The 21027-nt window shown below is 37.3% G+C and overlaps 1 protein-coding gene across 14 annotated transcripts in view; it reads left to right on the forward strand.

The window, feature by feature from the left end:
- The window catches only part of MYO3A (myosin IIIA), a 285436-nt gene that overhangs the window by 220869 nt on the left and 43540 nt on the right, over positions 1 to 21027 (forward strand). For all 14 annotated transcript variants that reach the window (XR_612315.3, XM_008974870.3, XM_003821407.4 and 11 more), the window contains 5 exons: positions 5696 to 5775; positions 6579 to 6656; positions 9143 to 9348; positions 17882 to 17993; positions 20528 to 20690. Coding sequence is in view for 13 of the 14 variants with exons in the window: in XM_008974870.3 (XP_008973118.1) it covers positions 5696 to 5775; positions 6579 to 6656; positions 9143 to 9348; positions 17882 to 17993; positions 20528 to 20690 (639 nt within the window). In the remaining variant the exon portion in view is untranslated. The remainder of the gene's footprint in view (positions 1 to 5695; positions 5776 to 6578; positions 6657 to 9142; positions 9349 to 17881; positions 17994 to 20527; positions 20691 to 21027) is intronic.

Genomic DNA, 21027 nt, shown 5'->3' on the forward strand with positions numbered 1-21027 from the left:
AAGTCCTGAAATCAGGCAGTACAAGTTAACCTGACTTTGTTCTTATTCAGGCTTGTTTAGGTAATTATAATTTGTTTGCTTTTCCATATATGTTTTAGAATGAGCTTGTCAATTTCTACCAAAAATCCTGGTTGGGTTTTGATTGGAATGCACTGAAACTATAGATCAATAATGGGAGAATTGGTATCTTCCCAACATTAAATCTTCCAATCAGCACAGTATAGCTCTCCATTTATTTAAGTCTCCCTTAATTTCTCTCAGCAACATTTTGTAGTTTTCACTGTACAAGTTTTGCACATCCTTTGCCAAATTATCTGCTAGTGTATCACATTTTTATGTGATTATAAATGGTAATTTTTAACTGAAATTCTGGTTTTTGCCAGTATATGAAGTCTAATTGATTTTTGTATATTGATTTTTTGCCCTGCAACCTTCCTAAGCTCATTTATCAGAGTAGCTTTTTTTGTTAATTCCAAAGGATTTTCTTCACAGATTGATCATGTTGTCTGTGAAGAAAGAGTTTTGCCTGTTCTTTTCCAATATGTTTCCTTTTGACTTCTTTTTTCTTGGTTGCACTGGCTAGAATCACAATGCAATCACCAGTGTTGAACACAGGACAGGTTGCAAGAGTGAACACTCTTGCCTTTTTCCTGATCTTGGGGAAAGAGTAGTTAGTCTTTTAGTCTTTCACCACTGAGTATAATGTTAACTGTAGATTTTTTCATAGAAGCCCTTTATCAGGGGAGAAGTTACTTTTTTTTTTAATTCCTAATTTCCTGAATGGTTTTTTTTCTTGTTGGTTGTTTTTTGTTTGTTTGTTTTTGTTTCTCGTGTTTTTTTTTTTTGAGACAGAGTCTCACACTGTTGCCCAGGCTAGAGTGCAGTGGCACAATTTCGGCTCACTGCAACATCTACCTCCCAAGTTCAAGAGATTCTCCTACTCCAGCCTCCCGAGTAGCTGGGATTACAGGCGTGCACCACCACGCCCAACTAATTTTTGTATTTTTAGTAGAGACGGGGTTTCACCATGTTGGCCAAGCTGGTATTGAGCTCCTGACCTCAGATGATCCACCCGCCTCGGCCTCCCAAGGTGCTAGGATTACAGGTATGAGCCACCACGCCTGGCCAATTTCCTGAGTTTTTATCAGGCATGCATATTGTATTTTGTTAAATGCTTTTTCCACATCTACTGAATAGATTACCCTTTTTTTGTTATTTTTTTAAATTGACAGCTTAAATTGTGTTTATTGTATACAAATGACATTTGGAAGTATACGTACATTGTAGAATAATGAAATCCAGCTAATTAACATATACATTACTGTATATAATTATTTGTGGTGAGAACACTTAAAAATCTACTCTCTTAGCAATTTTCAAGTATATAATACTATGAACTTACGTATCCTATCTAGCTGACATTTTATCCTTTGACCAACATCTCCCCAACCCACCTCTTCTCACTGCAACCACCCCAACTACTAGTAACCACCATTCCACTCTCTAGCTCTATGAAATCAACTTTTTTAGATTCCACAAATTCCATCCAGTATTTGTCTTTTTTGACTGGCTAATTTCACTTATAGTGTCCTTCAGGTTCAACCATGTTGAATAGTATTCGTGTGTGTGTGTGTGTGTGTGTGTGTGTGTGTGTGTGTGTGTGTAGACACCGCATTTTCTTTATCCAATCATCCATTGATGGACACCTCGGTTGATCATATCTTGGCTATTATGAACAATGCTGCATCTGTTAAATGGTGAGTGACTGATTTCTTAATCATTCCTGGGAAAAACCTCAAATGGTCATGATGCATTGTACTTTTTATATATTGCTGAATTCAGTTTGCAAACATGTTTTAAGAATGTTTGCATCTATGTTTATGAGGAATATTGCACTGTAGTTTTCTTATGCTTCATTTTGTGACTTTGGAATCACAGTAATGCTGGCCTCATAGAATAAATTGAGTAGTATTGCCTTTTCTTCAATTTTCAGGAATAGTAGAATGAGTATTATTTCTTCCTAAGTTGCCTTGTAGAATTCACCAGTGAAGCCAACTGGGCCTGAAGGATGTTTTGCGAGGTTTTCAACTACAAATTCAATTTGTTTAATAAATATAAAGCTATCTGAGTTATCTAATTTTTGAGTGAGCTTTAGTAGATTGTGTTTTTTAAGAAATTTATTTCATCTACATAGTCAAATTTATTGACACAGTTGATTACAACATTTTCTTACTATCCTTTTAGTATCTGTAGATCCTGAAGTTATGTCAGCTGTCTCATAAGTGACGTTGGTAATTTGTGTCTTCTCTCATTTTATTCTTGATAGATTTCCTAGACATGTATTAATTTTATTGATCTTCTCAAATGGTTTCATTGATTTTTTTATTGGTTTTGTTTCTATTTCATTCTCTTTTTCATTCTCGTTTATCTTTGTTGTTTTCTTTCTCTGCTTACTTTGTGTTTTATTTTGTTTCCTTTTTTCATTTCTAAGGTAAAACTTAGATCATTGATTTAAGAAGACATTTTTCTAATATCAGCACTTATATGGGTTATTTATAAGAGTTTATAAGGTTTCCAAATAGGTGAGATTTTTCAAATATTATTTATGGACTTCTAATTTAACTTGATAGTGTTCAGAGAGCATACTTTGTGTTATTTCATCCATTTAACTTTATTGAGATATGTTTTAAGACCCATAATATTATCTGTCTTATTTTATTTTCATTTGCACTTGAAAATATTGTTTATTCTGCTGGTTGTTGGATGAAATGTTCCATAAATGTCAATTAGGTCCACTTGATTGAGAGTATTGGTCATGTCTTCTGTATTCTTACTGTTTTTCTCTCTCCTGGTTCTATCAATTACTGAGAGAGGGATTTTTAAATATTTGGCTATAGCTGTCAATTTGTCTCTCTTTTTTTTCAGTTTTTGCTCATGTATTCTTAAGCTATATTATTAGGTAAATAAACATTTAAAATTGTTATGTCTTCTTGATGGCTAGACTCCTTTGTTATTATGTAATGACCCTTTTCATCCTTGGCAGTATTGTTTGTTCTGAAGTCTACTTTGCCTAATATTAATATAGAGACTCCAGCTTTCTTATGATTAGTGAGTGAATGGCATATCTTTTTCCATACTCTTAATTTCAACTTATTGTTTTTCTTTATATTCAAAGTAGGGTTTTTCTAAACAGCACATAGTTGGGTCTTGGTTTTTTTTAATCCAGTCTGACAATCTCTGCCTTTCAATTGAGATGATTAGATGATTTACATTTAATGTGATTAATGATATGGTTGGATTTGACTCTTATCATCTTGCCACTTGTTTTCTGTTGGTTATATTGGCTTATTTTCCCAGGCTTTACCTGAGTTCCCTCACTCCCTGCATTTCAGGCTGACACTTCTCCAGGCAGAAAGCTGGCACAATCAGAGGGCTCACCTCATTTGTCTTCCCTCTATTAGGGATCAATGTCCTTACACTGCTTGACGCACAATGTATGAAACCTGTTTTTCATTTTGTATGTCTTTTTTTTTTTTTTAATTTTTTTTTTATTATACTTTAAGTTTTAGGGTACATGTGCACATTGTGCAGGTTAGTTACATATGTATACATGTGTCATGCTGGTGCACTGCACCCACTAACTTGTCATCTAGCATTAGGTATATCTCCCAATGCTATCCCTCCCCCCTCCCCCCTCCCCACCACAGTCCCCAGAGTATGATATTCCCCTTCCTGTGTCCATTGAATTGAACAATGTATGTCTTTTTAGTTGTTTGAGGTGCGAAGGTTAATCTAGTCGGTGTTACTTTATCTGACCCAGAAGCAAAAGTCATTAATTTTGACTTTAACAATTGCCATCCCTTTTCATATACACCAACAGCATCTACCCATCTAATTCCATGTTTTTCGCCCTTATAAAATATGCAGCCAGGCTCTAAATACTATGTTGTGTTGCTTGGCTATCAGCAGAACAGTGTTTGGTTGGCCAGGGAGAAGAGAAGAACTTAATAGTCAAGTATGTTTCAATAAACTCAGAACCTCAGAGATAGCAAAGACATATGGATTTTATATTCACCCAGATGTGCAAACATGTAATAATAATCATAGACAACTTTGTTATCTATTATGTGCTAGGCACCGTGCTAAGCACCTTCAATTACTCCTAATAACAACACAATAAGGAGGCACTACTTTTTTACAAATAAGACATTAAGGCTTGAAAGTGTTGAGCTGCTTTCCCAAGGTTTCCCAGTGGAAAATGTTAGAGTTAGAGTTCTTCAATTCTATATTATGCTGTCTTCAAGATTCTAAAATAACCATGGCCCTTTGTATATATGACTTCACATATGACATACAGTTCAGCCATTTTTAGGGGAAAGTGCACCACAGTTACTTGCAGCTCACGTCTTTAGTTGGGTTTATCACAAGTTTGTTCATTAGGTGAGCTATAAAAACCAAAATGGATATATTTTCAGAAATTAAGGTCTATGCTAATTTTAGTTCCCGTTGATCTACATAAATAAATTTAAGCGAAATTCCTGAAACTGCCACTCTAAAGATCATCTGTTACTGTCTCTGTCCACTCTGCTGTAGTCAGTAAGTTTCACATTTTGAAAAGTGAACAGGGCAGTGTGCAGGGCAAGCCTAGCATGGAAACTGTGGCACACACCCATCTCAGCCCCTCCCCTGGAGTTCGGATGGAGGGGAGGAAGCAGAGCAGAGGCCCTGCCAGGCACATTCTCATCACGATTCCTTCCTGCACCATCTTAGGCCAGCCTTTTGCAACCATAAAGAATGGGAAAGATTTGCCTAAAACATTCAGCATCTACTTATCACCTAGAAGAAGGAGAGAGACAAGAAATGATCTTTCTGAACTGATACTGCGTTTTGAAGATATTTTGCACATTACTATTAGGATAATAAACTCTTCGATTGTGCGTTGGTTGGTTCCTTGTGCTTGGTGGGGTGAGAGCTGTGAAAGTGAACTGCATTTCAGGGGCCTTCCATGTGCCAGACATATTATCGCATTTCATCAAAACTCTGTGAGGAAATCACCATTATTCCCATTTTATGGATTCTGGGTGCAGATCAGAGACTAAGTAAATGACCCAAAGGCAACACAGTTTAAGTACTATACCTGGGATTCAAAGCCAAGTCTTTCTGGCTTCTCAGGCCATAATTTTTTCACTGCTTTGGGTTGTGTGCATTTGTGTAGTCCTTAGAATGAAGCACGTTTCTGAAAGTTAGATTGAAAAAGGACATTGCCTCCAACCATAGTTGATTTGCTTATAACCACCTCATGCAAATTAATGATTCATATGATTTTTCAGACCAATTTTAAAGCTTAGCCTGTGTTAAAGAAAATCTCAGATGCCATTTATCACACAAAAAAATAAGAAGCAAACCGCTCCCTCAGTCATAATCATCTCAAGTCTTGTAGCAATTCAAAGGAAACCCAACACCTCGGCCTTTTCTGTTTTCCAAGCTCAAGAGTTTTTTTCTGAATTTAAAATTTGTTGTACATTTTTACATAATATTTTTTATTCCTAAGTTCCTCCATAAATAGTTAACCAAGCATATGATTATGAATATTGCAGGATTAACAATGCTTATTTTAACATTTAAGTAAATGGGAAAAATCATCTAGCCATTAAGGATTCTAAAAGGTATATTACATTTTTCTACATTCTCATAGGTAATCTGCCACATTCTAAAACTAAAAATGTTATAAACTATCAAATGAGGACTTCAGAAAAATTAATCAATCTGGCAAAGGTAAGAAAATGCTTTTTTTCTTGGCAGTGAGTCTAAGAATCTAACCGGTATGATGGCAATATTTGTATGCTTCTCAAAGTCAACAGTTTTTTTTTAGTTTTTCTCCCTTTGATCTTGCTTTTCTGTTTGAACAGATATTTATGTTATGTTCTTGTTACTGCTAGGGGCTAAAATAATCATGCATTTCTGATATATTAATATTTCCAACTCTTCTTTTTTAGCTAATTTTTGGGGGCAGTTTTTGTTTTTGTTTGTTTTTGAGACTAGAGTCTCACTCTGTCACCCAGGCTGGAGTACAGTGGCATGATCTCAGCTCACTGCAACCTCTGCCTCCCAGGCTCAAGTGATTCTCCTGCCTCAGCCTCCTGATTAGCTGGGATTACAGGCACCCACCCACACCCAGCTAATTTTTTTTTACTAGAGACAGGATTTCACCATGTTGGCCAGGCTGGTCTTGAAGTCCTGACCTCAAATGACCAGCCTGCCTCGGCCTCCCAAAGTGCTGGCAATTACAGGCATGAGCCACCATGCCTAGCCGTTTTTTAGCTAGTTTTAAATGTTACACTAAGACCAACTAAAAATGTACTAGTGAAGATGAGAGATATTCACAGTCTACATAAGACCAATTCAAATTCCAATGAGACTGACGAAACAATTACCTAAAGGAAGAATATCAACATTTTGCTGTTTTACATATTTGAATGCATAAACTAAGATAGCCTGAAGGTAAATGCCACATGCTCTCTGTAGATAATAAAGTACAATAGATACCAAAGCATCACTGTCTTCCTTGGTCTCCTTAGGGCGACACTGGAGAAGCCACACGTCATGCCAGAGAGACAACCAACATGAAAACACAAACAGTTGCATCATATTTTAGAGTAAGATATTAAACTATGATGTATTGTGCTTAGGGGTGCTATTTAGTCTAAATGAGTTACAGATCAAAAGCCAGTAACACTAGCAAAGAGAATGTTTATTGTATTCCATTTACTATTGTTAGATACAGGATATGTTAGCATCTACCTTCAAAATCTGCAGATTGGTTTATTTTTACATTCTACCTGTGAAATTATTGTATCCCAGGTCAATCTTAATGAAAGTCTATACCTTGATTAAAATTTGTCCATGGAACAGAATGCATTTCCACTAGAATAAAACCTAAAAGGATTTTTACTTCAATGCTATGATAACTACCAATTCTCCTTCCCCATCCTGAATGATTTTAGAGTAGACAGATAGGGCAAGGCTGAGCATCCATCTCCATTTCATATCACCCTGCCTGTACAGAGCTAAAAACCCCAAAAGGAAAATAGAGCCCGTGTAGGAATGGTGCGAGGAGAAGAGTCATCAGGAAGATGCGGTAACGTGCTTAAGAGAGTGTGCTTAGCATAGCATCAAGGCGACCTTCCTTCCTTGGGCAATGTAGGATAAAAGAAAAAAACCAAGTACTTTTTTTTCCTCTGTGCTCTAGATAACCCTTCCGTTATTGGTTCCAGTTCTTGTTTACCTATTCTGATAAAAACCTATTAACCATCCAATGAAAATGAAGGAAATACCACTAAAACTTGGAGTTATTACTTATGTAATTTAATGTGGAGGAGGTGGAGGAAATTAGATTAAATTTACTCTAAGTGTTCAGTGAATGTATCCAACTCTCTAGCAGAAACATAAAATTCTTTAAAAAATATATGAGTACCTTTACTAAATATTTTTTAAGTCCTAAGCTCATAGAAGACAGTGTGTACTTAATCATCTTTGAGTAGTGCCAGTACATTTATATGCTTAATACCTGACGTTTGTTGCTAATACATTTCACTTTACATCAGAAATGCAGCACAGGTGAATCACTGAACGTATTTACAGCCAAGTTGTTTCCTTTTTTTAAGTGAGTTACCCAACACCATTATCATACCACTGTTGTTGGCATCAAACACTGTATGTATGTTTAAACCAGATTAGTTCATGAAATCTTTTTAATCTTCAGGCTGAAGTGAGAAATGATAGAAGATAATCCCACCTAACATGAAGTGTGTTTTTAAAGCTATTTTCATTCTGCAGAGAAGACTGAACACAGTGTAACACTATGCTTTAGTCCCTCAGAAAAACCAGCGCCTAAATTGCAGGAAGGTCCTGCTCAGAGTATCACCCCTGTACCACCAGTACTTGGCAGATGTTCGCATGAGTAAAGGAACGATGACTTACAGATAAATGTAATGAAAAAGGCTCCAAAGTGACAGGCCCAGCTGTTTGAAAAGATCACATCTGAGCCTCAGTGCCCAAGAGGAAGCCATGCAAATTCAGAGCTTTGTCGGTTGCCAATTTCAGCATTTGTTTTGCACTGGCTTTATGACTGTAGGCTCTTACATTTCCAACACTAAACGGGATCCAGCCGTCAATTGCTATTTGTGTCCATACATTACCTCACCAATAAATGTGATCCTGGTCTTTGAGATACTCGCTTTCTGGGATTCCACTTTTAGTTGATTATCCTAATATGTTATACTTACTTGTCTAGTAATTGGCTACTGTTTTAATAAGGTATTGCTATAGAACACAGTTTCATATCTACTTGAATTTTTTAAATTATCCAAAAATAAATAAGAAAATGATCAAATTAGAACTGATAAAAATATTTAATTGGATTTCACTTTGCTTATATCTACTTCTTACATATTAAACGCTGTTAACTTTTCTGTCCTTATTTTAAACTAAGAGATGATCCTAACAGGGATTAAGGTGTTCCCTTTTTTTTTATTGTATTTTAAGTTCAGGGGTAAATGTGCAGTTTGGTTATATAGGTGAAGCTGTGTCATGGAGGTTTGTTGAACAGATTATTTCATCACGCAGGTATTAAGCCCAGTACCCGTTAGTTGTATTTCCTGATCCTCTCCCTCCTCCTACTCTCCACCCTCCAATAAGCTCCAGTGTCTGTTGTAAAGTATTCCCTTTTTTACCATCTATAAAGAGAGAGTTGGACAAGGAAATTAATATATAAGAAGGATTAGTAAGATTGTATAATATTATAATTTGGTAAATTAGCCTAAGAGTATATAATTGCTTACAAACTACATCAAAAATAATTTTATCTGTTAATTAAAGTTGCCTTAATGGTTTATAAGCAAACTTTTAATAGCTAAATTTCTAGTTACAGCCTCTACATTTTTATAAGTAAATCTGTATTTTTTAGAACTATACTATAAATAAAATGTTCATTAAAACAGATTTTCCTCCATTTACTGTGACTAATGGGAGCATTTATAACATTCATTTTTTGAATGTTATTCTTGTAGTAAAAAGAAAGGCCTGCAAGCTCATACGTTTTTGTATGCTACATTGGGAAATTTATTTTTGTTGCATATTATAGTATTCCCTGATGGATTTGTTGTCTAAAATGGTGGTGGGCCAACCTCATTTTGTCCGTTGCATCAAACCAAATAATGAGCGTCAGGCAAGAAAATATGACAAAGAGAAAGTTCTGCTACAGCTTCGGTACACAGGAATTCTGGAAACAGCAAGAATTCGAAGGCTAGGATTCTCCCATCGGATACTTTTTGCTAACTTTATAAAGCGGTATGTGGATTTCTTTTTCAATTTCTATTGTGCAGTTTATATAAAAATCATTCAGAAGAATTATAAGAAACATAATATGAAAAAATCTTTAGAGGTCTAGGAGGGAGGCATTTTGTTCATGCAAATGATTATGTGTTGAAAAAAGAAGATAGCTATTAACTGAGGCTGAAAGACTCTGGACAGATGGGTGGTACTATGTGGTATAGGCAGCATGATCCAGAGGCGTGAGCTTCTGTACTGAGGAGTTGGAGAATCTGGGTTCTCGCCCTAGCTCAGCCACTTGCTATGTGACTGTAGGCCTATACCACTGATTCTCAGCTGGGAGAGATTTTGCCCCTCAAAAGACACTTGGCAATGTCTGGAGACATTTCTGGTTGTCACATCCTGTGTGGTGTAGGGGCGTGGGGGGGATGCTACTGACCTCTAGTGGGTAGAGGCCTGGGAATGCTGTTAAACAGCCATTCTACAATTTACAGGATGGCCTCCCCACAACAAAGAATTATCAAGCCCCAAATCTCAACAGTGCTGAGGCTGAGAAACCCTGGCCTATAACCCTAACCTCACTTTACTCGCCTACCAAATCTGCTCTAATTACCTGATAGGATCCTTATAATGATCAAATGAGATACTGTCTCTAACAGTGATTTGGAAGATGAAACAATTAGGTTTATTTGTCAATTTAAAAAGCTAACATAAATTTTTTTAAAAGAATCAATTGGTATAAGGAATGTTTTATTTTTTTTTTTTTTGAGATGGAGTCTGGCTCTGTGACCCAGGCTGGAGTGCAGTGGCGCGATCTCAGCTCACTGCAAGCTCTGCTTCCCGGGCTCATGCCATTCTTCTGCCTCAGCCTCCCGACTAGCTGGGAGTACAGGTGCCCGCCACCATGCCCAGCTAATTTTTTTTGTATTTTTAATAGAGATGGGGGTTTCACCGTGTTAGCCAGGATGGTCTCGATCTTCTGACCTTGTGATCCGCCCGTCTTGGCCTCCCAAAGTGCTAGGATTACAGGCGTGAGCCACTGCGCCCAGCCAAGGAGTTCCTTTTAATATTTGAGATTAACATAAAATAAATTAAGCTATATACTAAATATATTTTATTGAGTAATACATTATTAGTAATATGAAGGTTCAATATCTTATATATTTAATATTTTAAATGCCCATATTTTTTATATTTTTTCAGTTCTATCATTTCTATTGGTCATTAAACATAATGAAATTTCCATTTTTAAAGATGAAGTCTATTAAAATTTTCAGGTGAAACCCAGTATTTGAGGAAGTCCCATTTATAATATTCTTCACCCTTTTTCAAAGTATATAAATTACTATTAAGAACAAAACAAAACCTTGTTTTGTGATTGCACATCAAACTTGATTTCTAATTTTCCTCCCCTCCTCCGTAAAACTTTATGCATTTTATCAGCCATTCTTTTACTTGGAGTAACCAAGACTCTTTCTAAATGTGATGAGAATTCTGATTATTTCTGCTAATTTTTTTTTTTTTTGAGACGGAGTCTTGCACTGTTGCCCAGGCTGGAGTGCAGTGGCCGGATCTCGGCTCCTGGGTTCACACCATTCTCCTGCCTCAGCCTCCCGAGTAGCTAGAACTACAGGCGCCCGCCACCACGCCCGGCTAATTTTTTGTACTTTTAGTAGAGACAGGGTTTCACCGTGTTAGCCAGGATGGTCTCCATCTCCTGATCTTGTGATCCACCTGCCTCGGCCTCCCAAAGTGCTGGAATTCCAGGCATGAGCCACTGTGCCTGGCCTATTTCTGCTAATTTTTATATGTTCAGCAAATTTGTGGTAGTTCTTGATTTAGTTTTTCTTTTTTTCTTTTTTTTTTTTAGACGGAGTCTCGCTCTGTCACCCAGGCTGGAGTGCAGTGGCACAATCTTGGCTTACTGCAAGCTCCGCTTCACAGTGAGCTTGCATTCTGTGCAAACTCACGCCATTCTCCTGCCTCAGCCTCCCAAGTAGCTGGGACTACAGGTGCCCACCACCATGCCCGGCTAATTTTTTGTATTTTTATTAGAGAAGGGGTTTCACCGTGTTAGCCAGGATGGTCTTGATCTCCTGACCTCGTGATCTGCCAGCCTCGGCCTCCCAAAGTGCTGGGATTACAGGCGTGAGCCACTGCACCCGGCTGATTTTGGTTTTCTTTAGAGACCTGGGATTATTTATTTGGAATGCTTTGAAATCAAGAAAACTCTACTACCTTTTTCATGATGGAGATCAAAATTGCATAAACATATGACTTTTGTGTTGGCCAATCCTTATAGTAGTTTAAGACAAACCAAAACCTCAAGTTTAGAGTCCAGAAATCTAGTTAGCAGCTAATCATCAACTTTACTTCCTACAGATCAGACACAATTTTATAACCAAAACTAAGAAATAAAAAAATGGAATTTTTTTATTGGCTAATAGGTAAATTCTCCATCCTGCTCATGAAAGCAGGTAAACCAAAAATACTAGATACAAAGGAGTTTCAAATTTCAAATTAAGATTAAAATTTGACCTTATTATCATGCACTTCATGTTTCAGAAAAAAATGAGATCTTTAATTTGCTTAAATAGTAATATAGATATTATGAGTGTAATATTAATATAAGTACTCTTAAATTTCAGTGATTTTTTAATGTATAAGGCACCATGCTAAGCACTGTGGGAGACACTGAATTTTAGAAGTGGCTTGATCTTCAATATTGGACAGTCCAGTTAGAATCACCAGAGGCACAGACATGGAAAGTTAACAAGCAATGTGAAGTAATAAGTGCCAAGGTCCAAGAGAATGATATACACAGTGTAAGAGTTCAAGGGAAGGAAGAGCATCTCCAGGAAGGCTGATGAGAGAGGATATCAAGAAGAGGCATTCAGCTAATGCAGAAGGATCATTTGAGGCCAGGAGTTTGAGACCAGCCTGGGCAATGTAGCAAGACCCCATCTCTAAAAACAATTTTTTTTTAATTAGCTGGGTGTGGTGGCTCATGCCTGTAGTCTTAGCTACTCAGGAGACTGTGGCAGGAGGATCACTTGAGCCCAGGAGTTCAAGGTTACAGGAGGCTATGTTCATACCACTGCACTCCAGCCTGGGTGACAGAGCAAGACCCTATCTCTAAAAAAAATGAAAAATAAAAAAATAAGAAGAAGGACTCAAACTGGGACTTGAAGGAGGGTACGGCTTATGGAGAAAACAGGAGTTTTCTTGGTGTACAGGTTGGTGTGCCAAAAGCTAGCAGGACTTAGATTGGATTGGGTTGGTAGAGTGGGCATTGCATTGGTGAAGTGACAGAAGATAATATGAAAAAAAAATTGGGTTAAAATTATGAAGACAGCCTTGAATACCAGCCTAATCTTATAGCTTGAAAAATAACCATAGTTTTACAATGTAGAGCATAATGAGAATAAAACCTATTTTCTTAATGATATTGTAGTTCAAATGTCAGAAATGAGAATAAATTCTTAAATATATTTATAATTATTGTGCTATTACAGAATAGCAAATTACTACACAATAAATAAAGAGAAGGGGATAAAACTAAGTGTATAGAGAACACATGAATAGCTGTTCTGAATACAGGAAGTTCCAGAAATAAAAGGCTAAACCTTTTCTGTGTCACTAATTTGGAAGTTGTCATCCAAACTGGCATAGACTCTTAGGAAGGCAGAACAATTTTCAGAGGTTCTATGGGGGTGTAAATAGAACTGCTAACCCTCTGCATAGGATGCAAAATTCCCCAGACCCTTTGTTCTGTTGTAGATAAATTCTTCTGTTCTATAACAAAGAAACAATCTTAAGGAAAAATATACAACATGAACTTTGCACAAGACACTGGGTTTTTACTGCAGCTATTTCAAAGGAACTCTTACGCTAACAAGCCAGCCACTTAACTTGGCTCCATTTTCCCACTAAGCACCTGTACATAATGGTTTGGCTACCAGAGCTCTAATACAACTAGAACTTACTGAAGGCAGTAGTATGGTGGAGTAGATAAGTACCATGCTTTGAAGTCAGCAAACCCGGGTTTGAATCCCAACTCTGCCACTTACTAAATCTGTGGCCTTATTCAAAGTTACTTGAGTTCTATAAGCTTCAAGCTTCAATGTCCTTGGCTGCAAATAGGGATGATAATAACAATATCTACATTATATATGTGTTTATAAGTATTAGGTGAAATAATATATATGGATTTTATTGATAGAACCAGGTGTCATCAATACATATTAGCTGTAATTATTTTTATTATTTTTTTTGCCTCAGTCTCAAGCTCCCAAAATTACCTATGACCTATAGTGGCCTAGGGGATGCCCTCCATAAGCACGTGTGGCTTACCTAAGTATTTATTTCCACAAGTCCCAGCAACAGCACATTATACATTCAGCAAACGTGTAGTTGAGGGACCCACTGTGTTCCAGTCCTTGAACTAAAAATGAGTTCAAATCTTAATTGAAAGATTCAAAGTCCAAAGATTAATGGATGAGCCCCTGACATTAAGAAACTCACAGACCTGTTATGGAAACAGGGCTTTAAAAATCTGCATTATCATACAATGTAAAGTCAGCTGCAGGCAGCAAGGGTGTGGGTATCCTGTGTTCACTGTTGTGTCTGAGGCACCTGGAAGGGTTCCTGGCAAATAAATAGTAGGTGCTCAAATATTTTTCAAATTAATGAAAGACGACCGGGTATTTTTAATGAAAGTATAAAGAAGATACTCTGAGAGCATAAAGGAAGGATGGTTTAGATTGTATGAGAAATTCTGATAAAGCAGAGAATAATAAAAGTAATACATAAAACACAGCAAAAATATTTTTACTTACAACATCAATGTAAGTTTGTTTTTTAACCTTTTGATAAAGGCTTAATTTTTTTCTTTGAGTGTACATCTATTAATTATAGTTTATTGGCTCTTTCTTGCATAAACTATCTGTAATCTCTCATTTATGATTTCCAGTTAACATTTCTTGGAGTGAAGCAAGATATTAAAAATACTTGTGAAACAGCCACAGGACTGAATATTTCTTGATTCTTATGATTTTCCTCAATGCTTTGTAATTGCTTCATCCACGTTTAATTTCATGGTTTTTTACAAGACTTCTTTATAAAGTCTTACAAAAGCATTTGATGCAGTTTTATAGAAACAATCCTCTGGCTTTCTCACTTAGATTTCAATCTGATATTTATTTGAATAACATCACACCAAATACAACTGGCATAAACAGATTTGGGGGCAAACACAGCTCATCCAGTGAGAGCAAACACACACACGGGCACACTAGTGAGAACTGCCAGCCTTGAGCCTTGTGCAGCGGACCTCGGTGCGTTTTGCACAAGAAAAGACAATTTCATTACTCCAGTTAATCTGTTAATTGAAGATACATTGAGGAGAGTTTTTAGAATATTGAAAAAGTAGGTCTTCCTTAAGGAAACTAGGAGTGGGATGAAAGGGAGCGCAAGCATAGTGAGTTACACATACGAAGGCATAGAAGCATGAGCAAACATGGCCCTCTGGCATAATTTTAAGTAATTTCATGACTGGAGCTCAGAGTGTCATGGAAAATAGCAAAGAGGAGGCTGGAAACGCAGATAGGGATATAGGAGGGCAGAAGGGAGCTTGCATGGTAGTCATCATGTGTGGCAAACAATTTAAAGCCAATGCTTTTTGGCAGGTGTAACCTTTTCCTCCTACATTCCCACTGCTCCCAGGCTCCCATATTTATGGTATCTGCCTAGACTTTGAAAGCACCTGATTTTGCCATCCCAGCTTAGAACTTGGGACATCCATAGAGACTTTTCAAGTCAGGAAAGGACATGATCAGATTTTCATTTAAAAAAAGATGATTCAGACAGAGCTGTGGACGGTGGCTGGGGCAGGGCAGGGGAGTGACAGTGGAGGTAACTAGTTGGGAGGCAATTGCAAAAGTCTAGGTGAGAAGGGACGAGGTATTCAATTAAGGTAATGGCAGCAGGCATAGCGAGAAACAAATGGATTCCAGAGAGACTTTAAGCTTGTTAGATCCATAGAGTGAAGAATAGGGAAGAGTAGGCTGGCACACAGATTTCTAGCTCAAGTACCTTTTAAAAAGTGGTAATATCATTCATAGAGACAGGAAATGGAGGAGGAAGGAAAAAGTGATGAATGTCGCTGAGTTTAAAGTTAACCACGTGGGCATGTAGAGTAGGAAATCATAAATAATGTGTTTAGAGTTGATATCAACAGTTAGGGTTGATGGTGTAAATTTAGGAATCACCACATACAGGAATAGTTGGAGCCAAGCATGTAGATGAGATGCCTGTGGACAGAGCTTAGAAAAAAATGGAACACTGTAGAACACTAGCGTTTAAGCAACAAGTCATTAAATCATTAAATATGGGGCATGCAGGGAGACTGAGAGGGAGGAGGAGTGGCAGGGGACATTAGGTGGAAGCCTTGGAGAGAGCAAGACAGAACAGCCAATAACAGCAAGTGCTGCAGAAAAAACGCTTACAATTAGAATGGAAAAGGACCTGTTAGATTTCACCACTCCTGCATCCTATATGAGTAAATAAGAGGCCTTGTTGCTATGTGATTAAATGAGATTCTTGGAGCTGAAGAAGTGATGGGAAGTGAAGAGTGAAGAGTGATGGGAAGTGAAGACGATTATTTTAAACCGTCTTTCAACTTATCAGCAAAGCTAGTGGAAGAAACAGAATCATTACAGATGAGCGAGGCTTAAGGTGTTTGCTTTGTAACAACACACAAACATCCATTTTGTAAATGGAGGGAGCCAGAAGAGAGAAATGAGATTGAAAATATACAGAAGAGGAGGAGGAGATGGCCTCTAGAACACAGGCGGAGGATGAAAATCTCCTCTGAAGGAGGGGAAAATTGATAGTGGACAAATGAATTTTTATTTGGGGAAGAAGCCTATGAATTGTGTGTCTGTTGGCTTCCAGTGATATAGTAGAGAAGCTTGTCTGCTGAGAGAGGTACGGAGGGCAGGGGCTGCTGGGAGACTTGGAGAAAGCAGGACGCAATTAAGTCGCTTTTGTGAGGAAGAAGAGAGGAAAGTGGCCCTGGACACTGGTCAGGATCCAGAGCTTTCTTGGGAGCCTGGCTGAGTCAGGAATCCACACATCAACAGGGAGCCGACTGTGAAGATTTTCTCTGGCTGTGCTCTGAAGCCCGGCACGAGGACAGAGACGCAGATGATTGGCGGGTCCAGGCATGCATGTTTGCAGGGAGTGCACAACAAAGGAATGAGAGTGGGAAAGGTGCGGGGGCTACCTAAGGGTGGCTCCTGCGATGAACTGTGAGATCCTGGCTGGTTCTGGAAGGAAGGAAAGCCAAGAGTTGGTGGACAGGCTGTGAATGCAGAGTCGCCGCTACTGGGTCACCATGTGTACATGTGCGAGTTAGTCCTGCAGTGAGCAGGCCTAGTGGCTAATTGGCACTCCCTGGGGTTATTTCCACTAAGAGCAAAAGTTATGGTCACTTCATTCTATACCATTCTAGGCCAGTATTCTTCTCCACGGAGCCTAACAGAAGCTACTTCATTGCAGATTCAATGAGGTGAAACTTAGCAAAGTTGGAATATGTTCATTTTAGAGATTTTATCTCCAGACTCATTTTTAGATGAGGAAATTGATACTTAATTGTGACATGTCCAAGTATATACAGATAATGAGTCAAGGGTAAAACTCTGCTCTGCATGTCGCCGTGCCACCTCACCCGTCTACATATCAGGCCCTCTCTTTTGAAATTCAAAACCTACCAAAATTTGCTGCTTTGTTGCAATGGACTTTCAGACTAATCTTGCACCAATAAATTAAAAATAGTAGAGTATTAAAAATTCTGGAAATCTGTCTTTTTGCATAAGATTATTGACCAGTGTAAAGCAGATTTTCTTTCCTTAATTCATCCCCTTCCCCAGTAAGCCTTGTGATTTAACCTGAGGACCTGCTTTCAGTTCTTTCCTGCATTAGCCCTTCCTCTTTCCTTCCCTCGATTATGGATAGATTAACCAATAGAGCTAAACTCTAGCAGGAGACATAGTGTCCCTCAAGGAAAAACAATGATGGAAGGCATGTATACAGTGATGGGAAGTTTCACTGGAATTAAGCTCCATCACCCAATTTGAAGATCAGCTTCCAGAGTTTTGTTAACACTAGAATGTGAAAAATAATTCCTTCTGCTTCCTGCCACTGCAGTCCTGCACTTTTTAGTGTCCAGAGAAAGGTAGCAAAAAAACAAAAACAAAACTGCTAATTTTTTTGACTGATGGAGTTCTTGTCAGGGGAGTACAGTATTAAGTTTTGAAAGGTGATCACAAGGTGAAAACACAATGCTCAAATTTATACAGACTGGACTGGGTTTGCATCAGTTTGGAATTTGGTCTACTCCAAAGTTGTTCTGAGGATGCCTAAAGGATTTCTCCGCATCAAGTCTGGGCATCTCTTCCTCAGCCCCTGCACTAAGTTGTTGGGGAACCACCAAGCTACAGAGATGTTGGCACTTTATGCAATACTAACCACCCCTCTTTTCCATTCCAAGGTACTACCTTCTCTGCTACAAGTCGAGCGAGGAGCCCCGCATGAGCCCTGACACCTGTGCCACCATTTTGGAAAAAGCTGGTCTCGATAACTGGGCTCTTGGAAAAACAAAAGTAATGTTTTCATGTAATTTTCAGGAAAATAAATAATTGTGCTGGATTCACTGAGAATTGTAACATTTTACAATGTTTGAAAGTATGGTTTTTTTATGTTATAGAATCTGTAACTTACAATAGAGGAAGTAAAGTTATAAACTCATAAAGATTTTCTTTTTCATCAATATTAAAGGCTTTTGCTCTTCATAAAGATTTCTTTTAAGAAATACAAAAGGCTGGGCAAGGTAGCTGACACCTGTAATCCCAATACTTTGGAAGGCCGAGGTGGGAGAATGGCTTGAGCCCAGGAGTTCAAGGCTGCAATAGCTATGATCACACCACTGCACTCCAGCCTATGCAACTTAAGACCCTGACTCTAAAGAAAAGTTTACATTGAAATTTTAAAAAAGAAATGCAAGAAAAATTTATCTTGAAGATTTATCAAAAAAGGATAAACCATAATGATTGTACTTGACTTCAGATGGTATTGAAAATAGATATATATTCTCTAGTTTATCACTACTAAATATAGTTAAAAAGCTGTAGAGAATCATAATGATCCAAATAAGATTCGTGTTTTCCTTTTTTTCTTAATTCTCAGACCTGCTTCTATCATAAACTTGAAATTTTTCTGGAGTAAAATATTCACCACTATTACTAGACTCGCTATATGTATTGGACATTGATGTGTTTATATATTAGCTTGCAGAACCTGTGAGATCTTAGCTTATTTAATCCCTTAGAGAACAAAGTAAAAAGCATAACCAATCCTGAATATGGAAGAAAGAGAGGTCACTGTTTGGAGAAAGGATGTATTGGTCTTCTCAGGTATTCTCATAGCATTACGAGACAGGGATCAGGAAATAAACAGGGTTCCATTGTGCACTGAATATATCTTAAGGGGATATGAAATGTATCACGGGGAGGATGAGGAAAAGAGCCAAGCTAAAGCCAAGAGATACTCATAGATTGACCACTCAAGAACACCTACTATCAGCCACACCACAGAGGTAAACCAAAACAAACTCCCATATTTGCAAAGAAATTTATAATATTTGTGTCTTGGGTGTAGGAGATGTGGGAGAGAATTTTAATAATGTTTGGATGAGAAATTAGCCCTGTAACAATTTAAGAGATTTAAAAAAAAAAGCCACCTTAAACTGAGTGTCCTGTGTATTCAGTAATCCATATTTACTTTAGTAAGGGGATATTTTGGGCATTAAAAATGAGTATTTTATTCACACCATTTTCTCTTAGATTATAAATTTCAAAATGATCAATTTCATCAGGCTAAAATCTCATGATTTATGGTCTGAAACACATGCCTAACTTCAAATGGAGTTTTAACTTGTAAAAAGGCCTTTTGCAGTTATAGTTCTGCATGATATTTAAGTAGCATTTTAAAGCTATTTGTATTCTTCCACTTCACCTTTTCCAACTCATTAACATGGATAGAAAGTATTAATATAGGAACATTTCTAATGTCATGCAAAAAGAAATGATGACCTTTTTAAACAGATTGAATTTTAAATGAATTGTCAACAGCAGAATGGACTAAATGTATTAACATCTAGAGTCCTGTAGAAATTAAAACTGAATTAAATCAAACCTGTAACACAAACGTGTTTACCCATGGTGCCAAGCTTTTAAGTAATGGAACACTGAGAGAATTCTACAGTCAGGGTTATCAGGTCTCATGACTCAGCCATAAAATTTGAATGTAAGTGACTTTCTTGAAGGATTCAATAAACTCTTTGAGATGAGTTTTATTAGGAAATTTAGCCATTAAAAGGAAAACAAACAAAAAACAAGCTTTTCATTTCCTTGGAGGAGGGGAGAGAAATGTTAGATGAGAACACGCCAAGCCTTCGGGCTCCTCCCTTGCTCCAATTGATGTTGATTTTAGAATAATCAAAAGTCAGCCCTCCTTTCTCCATGGCAGCCTTTGGGTCCAGTGAGAACATTGTTAATGAAATCTGCCTGGGGCCCTCTCTTGGCCTTATTCTCTTCACTGACAACACTACCAGCCCCAAAGGACAGCGACCTGCCTTGTTCATCTCTGTATCCCCAGCAGATACATACCTGTAACAGGTCTCAATAACATTAATAAACATTAGATGAATTAACTAATGGAACTATAATTCCGTCCTCTACTTTATAATAAGATCTATTCAGATTTTTTTAATTTAGGAAATATAGTTGCCTTTAAAAAACAAAAAGCATAAAAATTAGCTTAGCCCAGTATATACGATGCTAGAAACTTTGCTAACAGAGCTCAACATCCTCCACTCTTATTGTCTCATCCAACAAAACCTAGTTACCTGTTGTAAATAAACAGCATGGTTGTCACCTTCTGCATTTCTTCTCAAAGAAATGTTTTCTTCAAGCATAAAAATCTGTACTGTCATAGTGACATCTAGGGCAAAGAAGCAAAAGACAGTGATTTCCAAAATCTCAAGCAATTTAGAATGTGTTCTGTTCTTCAAAGCACAGCACATAACTGCTTCACATCTGTGTGCCATGGTTCTTTGTATTCTATTTTAATTTTTCAGGTGTTCCTTAAGTATTATCACGTGGAGCAGTTAAATCTAATGCGAAAGGAAGCTATTGACAAGCTTATTTTGATTCAAGCTTGTGTCAGAGCATTCTTGTGTTCAAGAAGATACCAAAAAATACAGGAGAAAAGGAAAGAAAGCGCTATAATAATACAGTCAGGTAATCTCTTTGACATATTTAGATATGGTCATAAAATCAAATCTTATAATACTTCTTACAGGCAAACCTCCAATTCTTGTGTAGCTTTTGTGTTTAATTCCAGACTGTGTTGCCTTGATACTTTTGCTATATTAAATCTAAGTCAAATTGTTTTAGTGATTGACACTTTTAATATTTGGATAAACGTTTTGTCTTAAATAATTTAATTTTTAACTTTTCTGTCAAGAATTAATGAAACACAATTGACCTATTGTGGAAGATATAGCAAATAATTAATTATAGATCTCAAGAATCATATTATTATAGCTCATTGGACAATAAGAATTTTTTCTACTTT

The sequence above is a fragment of the Pan paniscus genome, chromosome 8 (assembly GCF_029289425.2).
Source record: "Pan paniscus chromosome 8, NHGRI_mPanPan1-v2.0_pri, whole genome shotgun sequence".
NCBI lineage: Eukaryota > Metazoa > Chordata > Mammalia > Primates > Hominidae > Pan > Pan paniscus.